Here is a 20,761-nt window from a genome sequence, read left to right on the forward strand (position 1 = left end):
ATGTGGTTAGTGAAAAAAAATAGGAGGAAAAGGCAATTTTTAAAAAGCGATCTTCATTTTATGGCTGCCTGAGTAGTATATGCTGCCAATAACATGCATATAAATGGCATGTGGTAGAAATCCAAAAATCATCTTTTTATCTCTTCTATGCTTTTATGGATCGCTTGGTAATGGTTTCAAAACTATGCAACAGGAATTATTGTCCTGAAATGTTTAGAAAAACATCACTTAATGTCATTGAACAGAGACATAGTAGCACCAATTTATCAGTAATGACATTATGGCAAATGTTGAACTGCAGCTTACTCCGTCAGATGATATTTGTATGAGTGCGTGTAAGTACTTATATCATCATCATTGTTGTTGTCATCACCATCATTTTAGCCATTGTCTACCCACTGCAGGATGAACGCCTCTTCCACAATCAATACAGTTCTGAGCTTTCTTTTGCCAACTGGGCCCACAATACTTGCTGAAATCTTCAATCCATTTTGTTTTAGATCTCTTTCATGGACGCTTTTTATCAAGTGAGATCCATTCTATGACTGCCTTGGTCCACATGCCATCAGTTCTTACATGTATTTATATATGCATACCATACTTAAATATATGCAGGGGTTTTCTTAACACTTATCATACAATTAAAGGAAACAAAAACCGAGGAAAACTCCTTTCTCTGAAGAGTCTGATTTATACTGATGTTTTGGGAGGTGGGAAGATGGAAAATTAAAGAGGAATGAGATGGGATATCCTGGAAGAGTTATAAATGGCTAGCCAGAAAACTGTTCCTTCTTTCCTCTTCATACCCTTATTCTTTCCTTAACCACCTCTCATTTGAGCATTTTAATTTTCACATTTGTACATGAAGCATCAAAAAGTGCATCACTTTTGTTTGTATTACATTTTTTATTCTCTCAGGTTTCTCAGAATTCAAATTGTTTCCAAATCTCCCATAGCACCATTGTTGACCTATAGGCCCTGAAGGCGAAACTGGATGTGGCAGTAATAAGAAACCCAGATCCCTTCACAATTTTGTCCACTGACATGTGAAATGAGGAGCAGAGAATGTAGATAGTTTTACTTAACTACTGGTATATAAAATGGTACTGAAGAAGGGCCCTTCAGGATTTCTGGGCCTTACTATTTCTTTAGTCCATCACAGTGTTTCTCTGTTCCTTTTCCAGCTCACTTTCACTATGTTTGAACTAAAAAGAGAATGATGCAGCTAGAAAAACATAGACTGAAATCCAAAGCAATGGTGCTTCTCTAACATGCTCCCTTTACGTTTGGCCACTTGTATATGAACTGTGTGAACATGTGAATGATGACCCTGGTCAGTCTGGCTTGGCCCCAAAACACCTCAGGTCTTCCCTCGGCCTGCTTGATGGGGAAGGAGAAGATCCGTGGGGGTGGAGCAGCTGTCGCAAATGATGGGCCATTTGCTGTAGAGCCATTTGCTATAAAAATGCAGTTATGGCATGAACTCAGAAGGAAGGGAGGGGATGGGTATTTGTGAAGCTTGCATAACAAAAAAAATTGGAAGAGGGGGTGTGGACAGGTGGGGCCTCTTTCAATGTAGAAAACAAGAGCTGTCTACCAGGCAATAGCAATAGCACTTAGACTTGTATACCGCTTTATAGTGCTTTACAGCACTCTCAAAGCAATTTACAGAGCTGGCATATTGCCCTCAACAGTTTGGGTCCTCATTTTACCCACCTCAGAAGGATGGAAGGATGGTTGAGTCAACCTTGAGCCTGGATACGACCTGCCAAATTGCAGTAGGAGTAGCTTGCAGTACTGCACTCTAACCATTGCGCAACCGAGGCTCTATTATACAAAGACATATTGCTAAGATAAGGAATAGGGCTAAAACAGCCAATAGATCAGGGGTCCCCAATCTGTATAGACCTCTGCCACTACTAGGCCACGGGCTATTCGTATGTGAGTGGATGGTTGGTGTGTGCAAGTGCACAACCCCACTCACATGAGCATCACCAGTGCTCAGGGTGTCACTCGTGCAAACATCGCAGGCATTCAGGGTGCCACTCATGCTAGCTTCATGAGAGTTTGCGGTTCCACTTGCGCTAGCATTGTGGACACTCGTGGCCCCACTTGTGTGAGTACCATAGATGTTCCCGGCCCCATTCAAGTGAGGGTCAGGCACACTCTCACCCCACACACACGAGCAACGGGTGCTTGTGCACATGCACACATCATGGTCCTGCCCCTCCCACAAAACCATCCTGTCTTTTCTCCCTCCCCCTTTATTCCAGGCCGCCAATCTGAAAGGGTTGGGGAATTCTGCAATAGAAGCCTTGCTAAAAATCTTATAGGAGGCCTATTAATTAACTTTTAGGAATAGGGTTGAAGTAGAGCCAATAGAATACTTGTTAGATAACTTTTGAAGTGTTTATTAGTTAAGACTTAGAAATAGAGATGGCATGGAACCAATATATGACCCTTTAGATAATTTTCAAAAAGCCTATTAAACAATGTTTCTTGAACAACTTGTTTTCTATGAAAGCTTGTTGAATTCTTTGTTCTGGGTCCTGGCATTTTGCTGGCTGGGACCCCTTTTGCTGAAGTACTTCAGCAAAAGGAAATCAACCCTGCACCTCGTGTTTGGATATCTTCATTGGTTTTGGCGCCAGGCTAAGACCCGAATTTGGGGACAACACCCAGAGCAGCTCATCTAATATGACTGCTATTCTCATTAAAGGGGCCTGGTAAGTATCCAAGGATCTCCAGAGTATCTGGAACACAGATGCAAGCCCCAGAGATACAGAATACAGGTGTGAATATACCTTTGATTTCTTTTTAAAGAAAGGCATTACAGAGATTTTTGACATTCTTGCCTGTCCTATTTGTCATCCTTTCTCCACAGCCTGTTGGTCTTTCGACAGCTGCAACTTCAGCAGGAGGAAGCTTTCCACAATGGTACCAAAATAGCTAATCCCACGTTTGTTGAAACAGAGCTATGAGCCTCCTGGCCCGCCTGTATGCGTTCCATTACATTCATGTCACAGTTCTTCAGCAATTCGAACAGTGCGGTAACACCAAGGCCTCCTGTACCATTTGTCTAATGCCTCACCCCTGATTTTTACTCCCCTCCCTCACCTCCCCAGGGCCATCTCACATTCATGCCCCCCCAGATAGGACTCCACTGGTCCTAAGCATCTTCTAAAGGACCAGCTGCCAACACCCACCACCTGCTAGACATCCAGTCTCCGGCCTCTGTAGGCTTCCATATCCTCCCATGAAGAGCTCTCTTTGCTACCCTCCCCTTCCTAGCCTAGTCCTCTTGCTTCATATCGACCACCTGTTTATTATGTTCTCAGCTATTTCCATCTCCAACAACAGGTGGGTCCCATCCCCCTGGGGCTCATGTCTGCTAGGTTTGAAAGGCATCTGGTTACACCAGGAGAGGATTGAACTTGGAAGGTGGGTGGTTGGATGGATTGATGGCAGGAGGCAAGTGGAGGAAGCACAAGTCATGGGTTATTCCCAGCTGTGGAAGGACATTACTATGTCTGGGATAAAACAAGGCAGGCTGGGGGCCAACCCTCTCAAGTTCTTGGCGGGGGCGAGGGGCAGCCTCTGGATGTCTGATCTCCTTGCCAGCCCAGAACGCAGCTTCCCTTCCCCTTTTGTTTACCCTTGTGAGTTCTACCACCGGCATTCGGCATTATTTAGACTTGCTGAATCTGTGCCATTTTTCCAGAATTAAAAAAAGAAGAAGGGAGAGCTACAGATTGGATTCTGCAAGGAAAATGGCCTGCTGCCACTTCTGCAACCTACTTCATGCAGTGCCAAGTTGCACACACAAATGTTTCTGTTCCTATTTTTTTTTTCCAGCAGATCTACACGCTTGTGCAAATTGCCCTAATGCCTGGCTGTGATCCTTTTGCTTCCTCAAAGTGTTATTCTATGCCAGCATTCTTCCTTTGCACCCCTTGCAGGGCAGTTCGATGCCAGGACAATCTTCAAAATGGCAGGGGGCCACTGGGCTTAGTCTTCTGTCACAGACATCTCTTCAGATCCAGAATGCTATTTTCTTTGCCTAAAGCTGTAATGGAAATCAGTGGCAGGGTTCCAATATTTGTACAAAGCATATACTTCAGACTCTGGATGACAGAACTAACTTGTGAAGGTTCTTGCTATGTAGACACATAGGAATGCAGTGAGGAACATGCTTGTATGACTTTGAAAGAGAATACAAGCAAAGCCAGGGCTGGGTTGGGCTAGAACTTTTTTCCTTGATATGTCAGTTTTTACTTGGGTGAAAGGGAGTATAGGTTTTGTATGTTTTGTTTATATGCAGGGACATTTAGAAATGACATAGTAACTTGTAACCTGATGTGATGCATTCCTTCCACCATTTTCATATTTCTCCCACTTCAATCAGTTGCCTAGAGTAGTAATTCTCAACCTTGGTCCTTTTAAGATGTGTGAACTTCAACTCCCAGAACTCTCCAGTTTGCATTCTGAAAATTGAAGTCCACACATTTTAAAAGGGCCAGGGTTGAGAACCACGGGGCCTAGAGAGATAAGACTTTTCCCTGGGATTAGTGCTTATGATCTGTGGAGAAAACATTGTAAAAATGGGATTTCTGGGACAATTAAATCTTGTTATTGCAGATGCAAATGGATGGCACTCCACAGTGGGACAAGATACTTAGTAAGGGGCCCTATCAGGGATGGGATCTGACCGGTATAACTACTGGTTCTGTTGCTCTGTGTTGCATGTGCAATTTATGACCTGCTGAGCTGCCTGGACAGCTGAGCAGTGCTGCGTGCAAGTGCGCAGCGGTTGGAAAAGCCCCTTTCCCCTGCTTTTTCAACCACAGTTGTGTCGTGCAAAGCAGCTGTGGTTGAAAAAACAGGAAATAAAGGTCATGTAAGAGCCCGGGCAGGCAGGTTCAAAATAGCAGCAGACATAAAACCGGTTCTATGTATGTTCTCTGTCAGCTGCTCTTCAGAACTACTGGTTCTACAGAGGTGGACAGAACCGGTAGAATCCCATCCCTGGACCCTATGATCACCCCATCAACCCTAAAAGCCTTGGTTGAAATACTTGGAGCCCTTCTACAATTTTTAATTCTTAATGAATTAATTAATATATGTAGTCCTTAAAAAAGTCCTCATGCTTATAATTGTTGTAGCATTCCCGTGGTTATATGATTGTGATTTGGATACTTGGCAACTTGCAAATTTATGGTGGATGCAGTATCCTTCATTCATGTAATCACCATTTCTAACCTTCCAAGCCAGTTTTGGACAAGCAAAGTCAATGGAGAAGCCCTCAGCAAAAGTCACAAGTTGCAGACAAGTGATGTCTGGCTTTATGACCATAGCCAAAAAGTTAAAATCAAGTGATTTAAACATGTGATGTCTCACTTAATGATTGCACTGTTTAACAAATTTTCTGGTTCTTATGATGGTCGTAAATCCAGTCAATAAATAAGCATAAATAAGCATAAACAGGAAAATTAAATATATGGGAATAATCCTATCATCTTCATGTAAATAAATCAATTCCATTTTAATCCAACTGAATTTAATTCCATCTTGGCTTTGCCAAGTTCATTATGTCATCTCTCCCACCTTTGGGGAATTTATCCCTACCTGTAACTCTACTCAAAGAACCAAATGTGACTCCCCACCCCAAATATTGCTCATCCTTGGTTTACAAGGACTCATTTTTGACCTTGGTAGAGGTCAGAGATTTAGCAGAGGCTCTGCCCATCTCACTGTCCCCCCATATTCTTTCTTTGTGTTCTGCCTGCACTTGACTGTCTTGGCATGGGTGATTAAATGTGTCTTTGAACGCTTTGATCCTCCTCCAATCCTTCCTCTTCCCCAAATGTGAGATCTAAAAGGGTCTCCTGTGTTTCTCTTGCCTCCAGCCAAATCTCACAGGACACCCTCCACCATTTCCCTTTGAATCTTCAAAGCCTTTGCATGCTTTAACTGATTACACATTTAGCATCTCTAATCTTGGTTTGGCCCCCACCCTGGAGGCAGCCTTGAGAGGAGCCCCTCTTCTTCCAAGCTTGTCTTGTCACGCTTGCTCTGATGTTTCTCCAGCTCCACATTTCAGGATTGGGAGGGGAAGGAAAGAAGGGGCAGCTGGAGGTCTCCTGTGAATTTCCCAGAAGACCTCAAAACCTCTTCTCCAGCTGCAGGTCTTCAAACATGTACTTCCCTCCAACTTTTTGACCAAAGCGAATTCCCCAATTATGGGTAAAAGAGAAGCAGGATTATCTTTTCCAATTTTCTGCCCCCAAATTATAACTTGTTTTGACAGAAGCTCTTTCTGTGAAGGAACAGAGGGACTTTCCTTCACCAATAAGAAATCAAGGCCTGAATTCAGCCCTTCAGGATTCCTGTAGGACTGAGAGATTTAGCTTTAAGATTGTTTGAAAATTTGGGATCTCTTCCTCATCTAGAAATGAAGTTCTACAAGTCGTAATTATATAGGATGTCACAGCTATCCTGCATAATTTATGCCTGATTGAATATTTGAATCAAGTACCACTGATAGTCCTAGTTTAACAGTCACATATGGGATAGACAATTCGGTCATTAATTGTAACTAAATGACTTACATGAGCTTTGCTTTACAGACCTAAATATGAGGAATGGTCATTAAGTTACTTTTTCATCAACATTGTTAACTGTGAACGGTCACTAAATGAGACAGTGACTAAACAAGGATTAGTATCCTACTGTGCCAGTCTTATCAATGCCACAGCTCTCTCTCTCTCTCTCTCTCTCTCTCTTTCTCTCTCTCTCCCTCCCTCCCTCTCTCTCTGAAAATACATTCAGTGGGATTTCCTGATTATAATTACAAAGTTCACTGTCTTGTTGACCTGACCCAATTGGGAGCATCAGCTGCATTCACACAACTTAACCTACATGGATTTTCCTGGTTTACACAATACACTGAATCATGCATTAATCAAAGAAGTTGAATTCACCCCATACACCAACTCACAAATACTGACTGAGATTAAAACTAAAACATTTAGTAACTTGTGAGTGAATGTGCTATATTTTACTTGACTGACTGAAACTTGTAGTATAGATAGGCACTGATCTCTGAACAAGTACAAATTCACTAGACCAGAAGCCTTAGGTTTTTAAAAATTGAAAAGCTCTTTATTTCTTGATTATATAATTTGTATCTGTACATTTATTTGTGGGTGTATATATGTCTCTCACCAGGAACTGGTAGCCTTCTTGATGTTGCTGAACTATAACTCCCAGCAGTCCCAGCAGATATGGCCAATGGCTGGGAATGAGAGTTTCAGTAATACCAGGAGAGCCACAAGTTCTTCATTGATGAGGAACTGTGGATTGTTTTCCGGGCAGGCTACCATAAGTTCCTTGGATGACCTGGAGCTGGTTACTATATCTCAGTTTAACCAAGCTCTCTGGGTTGTTGTGAGGACAAATTTGTTTGTGTATAACAGCTTCCCGAGGGATAGCTGTGTTACTCTTCTGTAGCAAAATCAAAACAGACTCTTATGACACTTCAAAGGCTAATTTATCTTTACTTTTTGTGCATTGCGATCCAATTTATCACTTGCATGTGATACAGAGAGAATTGTTGTGATGATCAAGGGAGAAAACGGCAAGGGGAATTGTTGATCAGAGATATGTCTTGGGTTGGAAGTGATAAAACACTTAGATTTCGTCATAAAGCAGCAATCAAATATGGCTCTGTTGTGAAGATAAGGCTGACTTTGCTAAGAGCTGGGTCTGATAAGTTGAAGTACATCCATGCAATCTTCAAGAGTTGATGATTTATCTCAAAATAATCATTACTTTGTATGACTTCGTTCTTTAGTGAATGTGGAGGAAATGCACGATAACAACCACCAGTATTCATTTAGGAAATGAAATATGCAGGAATAAACATGGAGAGGAAACCTGTCTCTTACCATCTCTTTTTCCCTCTAATTATTCCCCAGAATTATCTGAATGTTTTATGGTGAATGGAGCTGATTATCGGGGACTGCAGAACAGAACTGCTCCTGGATCCGCTGGGAAGCCTTGTCTCTACTGGAACCAGACACGAGAACATGCCTATAACACGGCCAAATATCCCAATGGCGAGTGGGGGCTGGGCAGTCACAATTACTGCCGAAATCCAGACGGTGATGTACAACCCTGGTGCTACATCTCAGAGAACGAAGAAGGGATCTACTGGAAGTACTGTGATATCCCAACCTGCCACAGTAAGTGCTGGATTTTGCATCGAGGTGGAGGGATCAGCCAGAATTGGATGAAAAAGTTTGGCCTATGCTATAGGAAAGTTAATAACTAGTGGACCTTCTCTGAAAGTTGAACATCCTATTCTCAATTGTTTGCTGGTTCCGCTTGGAGTCTGTAACCCAGCTTTTCCTAAATTGGTGTCATCCTACTGTTCCTCTTCAAATTGACATTCTGATAGATCACCAGCTCAGAAAAAAGATTGTTTGCTTTGAAATTTATTTCAAAGGAGAAGAACATTTTAACAAATTTTCAGAGATGGCGTGTTATGATTTTGTCTTTATTATGGGACAGCCAAGAAATATGGATGAAAATCCACTCTTGGTCTTTGCTTCACTCAAAGGCAGTCATCCAAAGGGTAGACAGGTCCCTTCTATTGGCCCTTTTCAGATTTTGAAGTTTGATCAGCCAGGGCATCTTTGAAATGAAAGGAACAAAATACAGCGGTAGCACCCTTGTAAGTTTCAACAGGAATGTACTGTAAACCCAATACATCAAGAAGAGAAATTTGAATAAATTTTGAAGCATTCTGAAAAAAATACAAGAAAACATAAATAATACAGGGGCAAAACATTTCAAAGAAAGCGTAAGGCAAAGGTTGGCATTAAACCTGTTGAATCTGACAAGCATCTATTTTGAGACAGCTGCCTGTGCCTTTCACTTAAAACAATAAGGCAGTGTTTCTCAACCTTGGCAATGTCAAAATGGGTAGAATACAGCTCCCAGAATTCCCCACAACTGGCTGCTGTGAATCATGTGGCCAGTTTGCATCACAGATAGCCATCACTTATTGACTGCCTTGTTTAGTGATTATTTGAATTTATAACAGTTGAAAAAGAAAAACAGCTGTGCAACCAATCTTTGCATTTACAGCCACACAGTTTCCCATGGTTAAGTGATTGCCATTTGTGAGCTTCAAACAAGCAAAATTAATGGAGAATGTGAAAGGGAAATCCCAGTCATGTGATGTTTCACTTAACGACCATGGTGATTTGTGTAATGACAGAAGCAGAAGATAACATCATAGGTCCAGTGCAATCGCGTGACTTATTTTTGCTTAATGACTGTAGTACTTAACCACAGAGTTGCAAGTCCCAACTGTGGTTGGTAAATGAAGGCTATTTGTAAAGTCCTAAAGTTGTGTAGTGTTGTGATACCTTCGCGCATAAACATTCAAAATGTCTACCCACATTCTTCATTGTTTCTTTCAGTGCCCGGCTATGTTGGCTGCTTCCTGGACTCGGGCACTCCCCCAACATTAAGTGGGAGCAGTGGCACATCCACCAAACTCACAGTACAAGTTTGCCTCAGTTTCTGCCGCAAACGAGGCTATAAGGTATAACCGTCTCTTTGTTATGTGAAACTCGGGAGGCCTTTCTCAGTCCATTGAAGAGGTTGCTTCAAAAGGGGGGCTGTCTATGTGTGTTAATACTACATCTCCCAGAATTCCCAGATAACAAGCTGGTTACAAATTCTGGGCTTGACTTACAAATTCTGGGCTTGACTTCATGAACTGAGTTCTTGAACGGTCCGGATACAATTAGATGAGATTGGTTGAGAAAAAGAGAGCTTATAGATTAATATAAAATAATAAACAAAAGTCAGGGAATGATGCCACTCAGTTCCCACATTCTCCTCTCCAGCCTAGTCAAAAAAGCACCAGTGAGAAGGATTTCATTCTTTCTAACCTGCCACACTGGAGTTGTGTGATGCAGCTCTGGGCTTGTTTTTAATATAAACATAGAATCCTGACATTGTTTCAAATACTGTGTGCTTTTAGATTCGTCTTCTCTAATCTGACTTGGTTTGCAAAGCTTGAGAAGACTAATTTAATGACCTTTAACATTGGTATATATAAGGATGTAGCCCGGTTCAAAGAGATACAAAGCAGTGCTCTGACACAGCTAATAAAATTTGCCTGTGTGGGACTGGAGATTATTAAGAGATTTTAATTAAAAAACCCGATGAACTTATGTATTGATTTATAATTATTGGTGAATTAAATTTTTTTGAACACAACAGAGTTTAGTGACTACAGAGTAACAGAGTTGGAAGCGATCTTGGAGGTCTTCGTGTCGAGGCCTCTGCTCCCTTATACCATTTCAGACAAATGATTGTCCAATCTCTTCTTAAAATTTCCAGTGTTGGAACATTCACAATTTCTGGAGGCAAGTCCTTCCACTTGTTTGATTAATTGTTCTGTCAGGAAATTTCTCCTTGCTTCTCTCCTTGATTAGTTTCCACTCCATTGCTTCTTTTCCTGCCCTCAGGTGCTTTGGAGAATGGCTTGACTCCCTCTTCGTAGTCGCAGCCCCTGAGATATTGGAAGACAGCTATCATGTCTCTCCTAGTCCTTCTTTTCATTAGACTAAACATACCCAACTCCAGCAATCATTTTTTTAAATATGTTTTAGCCTTCAGTTCCCTAATCATCTTTGTTGCTCTTCTCTGCACTCTTTCTAGAGTCTCAACATCTTTTTTACATTGTGGCGACCAAAACTGGATGCAGTACTCCACGTGTGGCCTTACCAAGGCATTATAAGGTGATATTAACACTTCACGTGATTTTGATTCTATCTCTCTGTTAATGCAGCTTAGAATTGTGTTGGCTTTTTTGTCAGCTGCAGCACATTCATATTTATGTGATTGTCCAAGTGATTCACTATTTCTGTGCCTGGGAACCAAAAAGTTCTAGTTCCCTGAATAAAAAATATTTGATAGAAAGCTCCATTTGTAATTTCAACCTCTTTTTCATTTGTACTCTTATCGCCCCATTAAACTACTATTCCCATTAAGAACAGTATGATCATTCTTTTTTTCTATTAATGGGTAGCCAAGATGGCTCACCTCTTATATTTCAACAAATACCATCAAAGCAGCAATAGAGGTGCTGCTGGCCACTGATCCATGGTTTTCAATAAAGAGCTATCTATTTAATATTGATATATAGATAGTTTATTTGCCAGCTTTTCTGAACTGTCTTAACTACTGGGCCTTGAGCAGCTGCTGCTTGATTTGATGGGCAACAGTGCATATCTCTATACCATAAAAAGCTTTCCCAGTTGATTTGTTTGCTGATCACAGCACCATCAGCACTTTGTAGGCAACTAGCTCTCCACCCTTCATTTGAAATTCAAATTCATCTAAAAAGCAAATCAAATGATGACCAACATCTAACCCCCCAGAAGACAAATTCAGGATCCAAAAATATCTTGACAGACTTAAACAATGGGCCCCATCCAACAACATGAAATTTGATGTGGAAAAAAGCAAGGTTTTACACTTAAGGCAGGCAAAACCAAAGGTACAGGTACAGATTAGGTCAGTGATCCCCAACCTTTTTTTATGCCGCGGCCGGTACCGGCATCAGCTGGGCGCGCGCTGACCGGTACCGGCATCAACTGGGCGCCGCCATCTTTTTGACGAAAAAGTGCTTCCGGTGACCTCACGGAAGCACTTTTTCATCAAAAAGATGGGCGCAGCGCTTCCGGTGAGCTTTTTCGGGTAGAAATGGCTTCTACCCGGAAAAGCTCACCGAGAAATCTGGCGCCGCCATCTTTTTGATGAAAAAGTGCTTCCGGTGAGCTTTCTACCCGAAAAGCACACCGGAAGCACTTTTTATCAAAAAGATGGCGGCGCCCAGCAACCAGCGGCCCGGTAAGACTTGTTCCGTGGACGGTACCGGTCCGCGGACCGGCGGTTGGGGACCCCTGGATTAGGTGAAACCTGGCTCAAACACAGTAATTGTGAGAAGGACCTTGGAGTCCTAGTGGACGATCACTTAAACATGAGCCAGCAGTGTGTGGTAGTCAACCAAAAATGCTAATAGAACCCTTGGTTATATAAACAAAGGCATAGAATCAAAATCATGTGAAGTGTTAGTACTGTTTTATAAAGCCTTAGAAAGGCCACACCTGGAATGCTGCATCCAGTGTTGGTCACCACATTAAATAAAAGATATTGAGACTTTGGAAAAAGTGCAAAGAAGGGCAAATAGGATAATTAAAGGCCTGAAGACTAAAACATATGAAGAATGGTTGCAGGATTTGGGTTTGGCTAGTCTAGATAAAAGAAGGGCTAGCGGGGGACATGATAGCAGTATTCCAGTATTTGAGAGGCTGCCACAAAGAGGAGGGGGTCAACTTATTTTCCAAAGCACCAGAAGGCAAGACAAGAAGCAATGGATGGAAACTAATCAAGGGAAGAAGCAATCTAGAATTAAGGAGAAACTTCCTAAAAGAGAGAATAATTAACCAGTGAAACAGTTTGCTGTCAGAAGTTGTGGGTGCTTCATCACTGGATGTTTTTAAGAAGAGACTGGACAGTCCCTTGTCTGAAATGGTACAGATCTCCTGCTTGTGAAGGGGGTTGGACTAAAAGACTTCCAAGGTCCTTTCCATATCTATTCCGATTGATTGAACCTCAGAATAAGGCAGAGTTAGCTTATATGGAAGGCCTGAATCCTGATTTTCTTCACTTGCTCTTGGCATGTGTCCTCACTGATCTATTTTTTCCCCTTTTTTGGATTGGTCTTTCTAATCTTCTCAGACAACTGATGGGAGTAGAGTAGACACATATTATTTCCCTTCTCTATTTTCATCCCATCAGCCCAATTCTTGGCACCCCGTGAAACAGAGCTCAGCCATCAAACAGCATTTGTTTTGTCGTTCCAGGCTATCAGTTTTTATTAGCGCAACAAATGCACAGTTGTTATCCATTTGTCACACTTGGTTGAGACGGCTGCCCTCATGGTTATGCTTCTGTTCTGGAGATACTGAATTTGAAGATTGGTCTATTTTTTTTAATACCTGGGAAAGCATTATTCAATCTGGTGGCTTGATTATGGCCGCTGTTTAAGCTTTCTCATTTGAAAATAGCAAGAATTTGGGGTTATCGCAAATAATTTTGGCTCTTTTCCTATAATCTTCCATAGTCACCACCCCCTTTTATTTTATGGAAACATAAATCTGCTGGTATTACTCCACATAATTGCTCCATAGAAAGTAAACCATTTCTTCTGGCCCTAAAATGGACAACTGGTTCTACAGTTTATCATGCAAATACAGTCCTTAAGGTCTGTAAACCATGATTTATGGCCTAGCATGTTGAGAGAACCCAATTTGTCTTATTCAATAAACTATGATTAAATCAGGCACAATATGTCACAGGAAGTCTTGAATTTCCTTCAAGACAACTGCTTGTCCTATCTTTGCTTCCTTGTAAAATTTCACATTTCAACATTTTAGCCATGCAGTTAAAAAGATGGTGCCATCTTAAATCGTCTCTTATTTTCCTCTCCCGTTTTGGAAAAAGTTTGCTGGCGTGGAAGCTGGTTATGCCTGTTTCTGTGGGCATGAAGGGGATATCCGCCACAGCCAGCAAGTGAGTGCTGTGGAATGTGATCAAGTCTGTTTTGGCAAGTCCAGTGAACTGTGTGGAGGAGATGGCCGGATTGGCATATACAATGGTAAGTGTGAGAATGTGCACGCTCATCTTGGATAAAAGAATGTTAAACGTTGAAGGCCATCCAGTGAAGTTGATGCGGTTTAGAAACAACTTCAATACACTTTTAGAAAGACAACATTCAAGTTATCTTCTTATTCAAGGATTTGGAATCCAAGGCATCCTAAATCAGGAGTCCCCAACCCCCAGGCCATGTCCCTCTACTGGTCTTTGAGCGGTTCAGAACGGGGCTTCGGAAGTGGGGAGCTCATTGTGTGCATCCCCACTTGAATGAGCAAATGGAGCTGTGTGTGCGTACTTGCCCACTGTTCATGCAGAACCATCCCCTCTCCCCTGCCAGTCTTCAAACCCAGAAAGATTGGGGAACTCTGCCCTAAGTCGCATATTGAACTGCCTCAGACCGTAGGGGTTTCTCAGAAGTTTCCTGTTGTTTATACCTGTGTTTCTCAGCAGCTTGAAAATGTACAGATTTTGACTTCCAGCATTCCCTAGAATTCCCCAGCCAGCATTTGGGAGTTGAAGTCCATCCATCTTCAAGCTGCCATGGTTGAGAAATCCTGTTCTATACACATACTGAGGCCATGTTCACATATACAGTAAGTTAGGGACTGAGATTGTCATTGGCCCTCCCTGTGTCCCCATGGACTCTGTGAATTCTCTGTGCGGCTTTGAAAAGTGATCTAATTAATTGCTGGCTCATTTCCTTCTCCAGAGAAAATATTTCTCCTTTTTTTACTTCCTAGATGCTAGAATTTCCCTCTTCTTGCCTTGCCGCCATTCGTTTATCTTCTATACTTGCACCATGCAATGGCTGGTCAGGATTGGGTTTTTTTTTTTTGGTTAATTCTTCTCACAAAAATGTGAAAAAGAAACAATAGCAATAGCACTTAGACTTATAGGCTGCTTCATAATGCTTTACAGCTCTCTTTAAGTAGTTTACAGAGTCAGCATATTGCCCCCAACAATTTGGATCCTCATTTTACCAAACTTTGGAAGGATGAAAGGCTGAATCCACCTTGAGCCTGGTGAGATTCAAACTACCAAATTGCAGGTAGCTGACAGTCAGCAGAAGTAGCCTGCAGTGCTGCACTCTAATCTCTGCGCCACAAGGTTCAAACAAGAAAGGTAGAAGAGTGCCAGCTTGCTGCCCTTTTTCAATCTCTTTCATTGGATTGGATCACTTTTCAAAGCCTCAAAGAGAGTTCAAAGTATCATGGGGACATAGGGAGGGCAATGACAATCGGTTGGAAGAAGTGCCAGGCAGCTTACAAGATAGAAGGTAAAATCCTTGCTGAATCCATCACGCTGGCATAAGATAAGTTTTAAGATGAACACTGGCATGGAAATGCTGCTTACATTTGGAAGGGTAAATTGCTGGCTATGGAGAAGAGGATAAAGTTCCATGAAATTGAATGGGATAAAATCCTAAGAAGAGGCATTCATAGATTCAAAGGCATCTGAGGCAAGAGGGATACGCAGGGTGAAAAAAAGACAAAAACAGTGTCATGCTATCATGATGAACTCTGTTGTGTGTACCATGTGACTTTGCACACATGTGCAAAAGGAGACGAGCTTGCACTGTTGAAGGTGCAACTTTGTTCTCCTCATTTAAGATGACAGCCTCCAATCCTGCAGACTCTTCTGCGTAAATTGTGTTTTCTTTTGTGGAAATGTATGCTGCAGCACAACACTTTTTTTTTTTACCTGGGATTAGAAACTTCTACTGTTAATGATTCAGGGATGTGCTTGAGTTCATATTTTGCTATAGCAGAGAGTGTATTTGCAAGTTTTATTTGCAAGTGCCATAACCCTCATTATAAATAGGAAGGACGCTTTAGGAACGAGCTGTTGCACATTTTTTTGGTATAGGAGAGAAAGATGGTATTTTCTTTGGCCGTTGGCTGTAATTTGCTCCCATCCTGCTAGTTTTATGTTCTCAACATCTGGAATGCAGTTATTTATTTATTTTAACTAGTGTTAGTTTTCAGGAACTTTGTTTTGTCTTCCTGTTTATTTAAGATGCAGCTGGACTCTTTCGTGAGTTTGACTGTGACAACAGCTTAGTATTATTTCCATTTTAATTTGTTTTTAATAACCATAGCAAGTTAGGACCTACCACTATGTAAGAGCTCTTTAACGTGTGAGGCGGAGCACTGACATTTTTCCATAATACAATTGCAACTTAGAAGGCACATAATAAACACAACAAGGCAGTGTTTGCATTGTGTAGAATATGTGCATGAGATCCACACTGAGTAATTGTGGAAGAAGTGGGAGGTGCTAAAAAAGGTTGTGTGTTTTTTATGACTAATAGTTCTGTAATTGCGAGCTCCAGCTTGGCCTTTTCTATCTGTTTTTCTCTTTTGAATTGTTCTTTGCTCCTTTAAATTTAATAGTTTTATTTTAAAAAGGAAAAGAAAAAAAAATTCTTCCAGCTCACCAGAATCTTCTAGAGGCAATGTGATGAGGACTGCTCCTATCTATCATTTCCAGAGTCCTTCCAGCTTGTTCTGCTATGGTATCAGTTTTATATCCTCACCCTAGTCTAGTCAATTTCATATGCCTTTGTCAATTTGACTATACTAACTAGGCAAAGACACATGAAATTGACTCCGCTTTATACCTAAAAGTAAAATCAATAGTACTGCTTTGAAATATATGTCACATACAAACTTGGGAAAAAAACAAAAAACTAGCCAGAATGGTAGGGAGAACAGTTTTGTTTAAAGAATTAACCAGACAGTTGGTTCCTTCTTTGCATAGTTCATCAAATTAAGCAGCTGAATCCACCTTGTTGCTCCCTTCCTTTCCCTTTTAAAGTTGGTAGGAAAACTTTTCCCCATAAAGGAGAAAGAAAAACGGAGTGTTTCTGCAAGGCGGGGGGAGAAATAAACCCACCCCTTGCTTTTCTAATTTTGCCACTTCCCTGTTTCCCGTTTGCCAGCACCTCTCCGGGGATTATTTTCTGGTGGTGGGCTGAACTGGGTCCATGTCCAGTTGCCTGGGGTGACTTGTTCTGCACCCACCTGGCCATGCCCACTTGGCCACACCCACCTGGTTGCATTCACCTGGCCACACCCACCCAGTTACCCAGAGTCATCTGCACTGACCTGGCTGCACCTAATTCTCTGCATTCACCTGGCCACACCCACTCAGCCACACCCACAAGATGGCACTCAGATGGCCGCGCCCACCCAGTCATGCCCACCTGGCTGTTGTGAGTCACCCCATTCCATGTACAGATAGTCTTTGATTTAAAACTATAATTAGGGCCAGCATTTCGGTTGCTAAGTGAGGCAGGTGTTAAGTGACTCACACTTTATTTTATGACCATTTTTGCCACGGTTAAGCAAATCATAGCAGTTTTTAAATTCATCCAGCTTTGACTTGGTATTTCAGCTGGAAAAGTCACAAATGGCAATTACATGACCTCAGGATAATTCAACCATTGTAAATATATGCCAGTTGCCAACTCCTGAATTTTGGTCACATGACTATAAACATGCTGGATGTTGTATGTGTGAGGACTGGTCATAAGTCAATTTTTCAGTACCATCAAGGACTACTTGTCTGTCTCAAGAGCTAGTATATATTGACATAAATATTGGGGGAGGGGGAGAATTTCGGGGATGTCAAAGTTAATGACATTGAGGGCCGCATCAGGGCTGTGGTTGACCTGGGGGCTGGGTGGGTGTGGCTGACTGGGTGGGTGTGGCCAACTGGGTGGGCGTGGTCAGCTTGATGCCACTCATTGGGCATGGCCAACTGGGTGTGCATGGCCAATTTGACACCACTCCCCAAACTGCTGGCATGTTTTCTCTTCGCACTGGGTAGACCAGGCCAAAGTGATCACTTGAGACTTTCAAGAAGAGATTGGACTCACACCTGTCGGAAATGGTGTAGGGTCTCCTGCTTGGGCAGGGGGGTTGGACTAGATGACCTACAAGGTCCCTTCCAACTCTGATTATCTGTTACATCTGATGTGGGCTGGCCCCTTACATTTTCCGAGATGGCCCCATGGGCCGGATCTGACCACATCATGGGCCAGATCTGGCTCACGGGCCTTATGTTTTACACCCCTGACATATTTGATCAATCCCTTTGGCTGGTTATAGTTGCTTACTATGTGAATAGGAAAGGTAGCTTAAGGTGATCCAGATATTTCACATTTTGTTCTAAACAATTCCAGATTTAATTAGGATTAGATTAAATTAAATTATCTTCTCCTGGATAGTTGCAACTAGATTCAGGAGGAATTAATGGCCAATTCTGAGATCTAGGTGACATCCTAAAGAAGAATAGATTTTCTTTAGCGTCATCTGCATTCTGATTTTCACGCAAATATACCTGTGACTACATGGGGTGATGAAAAAGAGGCCAAAAGGGATGTGAGTGAGTAAAACATACCCTTGTCCACAGGGGTGGGATTCTACTGGTTCTGTCCAGCTCTGTAGAACCGGTAGCTCTGAAAAGCAGCAGACATAGAACCAGTTCTATGTCTACTGCTGTTTTGGCCCACCTGCCTGCCCGGACTCTTACCTGACCTTTTATTTCCTGCTTTTTCAACCTCAGCTGCCATGCGAGGCACAGCTGCAGTTGAAAAAGCAGGAAAAAAGTGCTTTTTCAAACGCTGCTTCCCTGCACACAGCGCTACTCAGCTGTCCAGACAGCAAGCTGACGAAGATTTACACACACGCGCAACGAACTGGTAGTTAACCTTGTCAGATCCCACCCCTGCTTGTCCAGCTTCTCCACAATCAGACAATCTAGTTGTGCCTTCTTTGCAATGGCTGCAGATATTTTGCCATGTTTAAACTCATTCTGCCAGTCCCTGAGTTCAACAAGTCAATTGCCTGGGAGAGAATGGCTTCAGTTGTCAAGAGCTTCAGCTTTTGTGCTACCGGAAATCCCTTCTCCTTACAAACATTTGTTAAAGGTAGTCCTAGGTAACCATTCTCTGACTGAGCATGCTGGTTGAGGAATTCTGGGAGTTGAAGTCCACACATCTTAAAGTTGCCAAAGTTGAGAAACACTGCTCTAAACAGCTGAGTGTCTCCCTAACCTAGAATCCAGTGAACATCTTTTTTCTGCCTTCCAAATTCATGGCCAACTGAGGATCTCTTCAGGCATAGCTGTCATGCTAGTCCAGCAATTGACATCATGGCAATGAGTTCCTACAACTGATTTGCAGTGCTGGAGCTCTATGGAGGTTCGGATGGACAGTTTTTCTATACCAAGGACTCTTACTTCTCCACTTGGCATTGGCTAGGAGGTTTCCCCCTCCCTTTCTTCTATTCAATCATACTTGATTTTTAGAGATTGCCTGGGCAAGTCGCTACAATTTTCTTGGCAAGATTTTTGGGAAGTGATTTGCCATTGCCTTCTTCCTTAGGGCTGAGAAAGAGTGATTGGTACAAGATCATCCACTTGGATTTGTGGCTAAGGTGGGACTAAAACTCATGGTCTCTCAGTTTCTACCCTGATGCCTTGATCACAACGCCAAACTGGTGCTAAGATAGCAATCCTCAAATTAGCATCCTTTGTGTATTAAATTCCATCTATCAGAGAACCTGGTTTTGGACAGCATCTGGATGAATTGGCAAGAAGGGTCAGATTGACAGAAACTGGGTGAGTGTACCATGATGTAAGTCTTACCTCTTTCCAGGCTCAATTACACTATAAGTCAAGGACTACCTATAGCTGATCTTTTTTCCCTAGCCCAAACCTTTCAGAGGTTGGAATTTCAGGACTGTTAATATGCCTGCCTCATCTTAACTAGAGCCTGGTTGTTTTGCACTTTTTTGGCATCCTTGACTTTATCTTTTAGGCTGTTTCTCAACTTGGGGAGGAGAATTACATTCCACGTTGACTGCTCCAGCATGCCACCATTATTATACATCCTTCTGGTTGAGAAACCTCAAAATCTAATGGATTTTGCAACCCTATCAGGGAACCCAATCTTAATTCTCCTAGCAAGTTTCACCATAGCGCAAAACTGCCCTGCAATATTTTTCCACCTTCTTTAAACAAGTTTCCACAGAAGGGCAGGTAGCACCCTACGGGATTATGCTGACTTTGAGAATTTATATGCAGAAAAAAAAATGCATGTACAGGCAGTCCTCAACTTACACTAGTTCATTTAGTGACCATTCAAAGTTACAACGGCACTGAAAAAAGTGACTTACGGCCATTTTCCACACTTATGACCATTGTAGCATCCTCATGGTCACATGATCTACATTCAGGTGCTTGACAACTGATTCACATTTATGATAGTTGCAGTGTCCTGGGGTCATATGATCCTGTTTTGTGACCTTCTGACAAGCAAAGTCACGTTTAAGATTCACTTAAAAATGTGTTATTAATTTAACAACTGCAGTGATTCACTTAACAACTGTGGAAAGAAAAGTCATAAAATGGACCAAAACTTATTAACATTTTTTTTACTTAGCAACATAAATTTTGAGGTCAACAATGAGGTCATAAGTTGAGGAATACCTGTAAAAGAAATTTTCCCTAGGACCAGTAGTTTAGGGATGTTTTTACAAAATGCCCAGCAACAACAACAACAAAAAAGACTGTGTATGGAAAACATGGCGGTGGGCTTAGCAATTTGGTTCCCTCCCCTTCAGTTGGGATAAGATACAAGAGGAGTTTGTGACTTTGGAACTGCTGTAGCTCAGGGTACAATTCTGAAAGAATGGTATTTTTGTGTGCTCACCTTTTGGTTAGCTTGAGGGGTTGGCTTATGGTATTCTTGCCTGTCCTCAGAGTTCCAGGGAGTGCCAACAATCTCAGGTCTGTTTCCAAATTTAGTGGGGGTGGGAGAATAGGACTGGGAAGTAGAATAGGTGCTCTGCAAAAGTTCTGTAAAATTGAGAATAGTTTAATCAACACTTGTACATCCCCTCAAAGGGAGCTACCTACCTATGCAGAGTATTATATTATGCATATAGTTCTTCTAAACAGCTGCATTCCTGGGTTCCACCTTCCTCTTATCTCAGGTTGCACACAGAAATGG

At 42.0% G+C, this 20,761-nt stretch overlaps 1 protein-coding gene across 10 annotated transcripts in view; it reads left to right on the forward strand.

The window, feature by feature from the left end:
• KREMEN2 (kringle containing transmembrane protein 2) overlaps positions 1-20,761 on the forward strand; it is a 46,087-nt gene that overhangs the window by 6,790 nt on the left and 18,536 nt on the right. For all 10 annotated transcript variants that reach the window (XR_015745995.1, XR_003371774.2, XR_015745994.1 and 7 more), the window contains exons 2-4: positions 7,977-8,243; positions 9,489-9,613; positions 13,591-13,744. Coding sequence is in view for 1 of the 10 variants with exons in the window: in XM_026677564.2 (XP_026533349.1) it covers positions 7,977-8,243; positions 9,489-9,613; positions 13,591-13,744 (546 nt within the window). In the remaining 9 variants the exon portion in view is untranslated. The remainder of the gene's footprint in view (positions 1-7,976; positions 8,244-9,488; positions 9,614-13,590; positions 13,745-20,761) is intronic.

This window comes from Notechis scutatus, chromosome Z (assembly GCF_049901735.1).
Source record: "Notechis scutatus isolate UNSWTSFEM ecotype Mainland chromosome Z, rNotScu1.2, whole genome shotgun sequence".
NCBI classification, from domain to species: Eukaryota; Metazoa; Chordata; class Lepidosauria; order Squamata; family Elapidae; genus Notechis; species Notechis scutatus.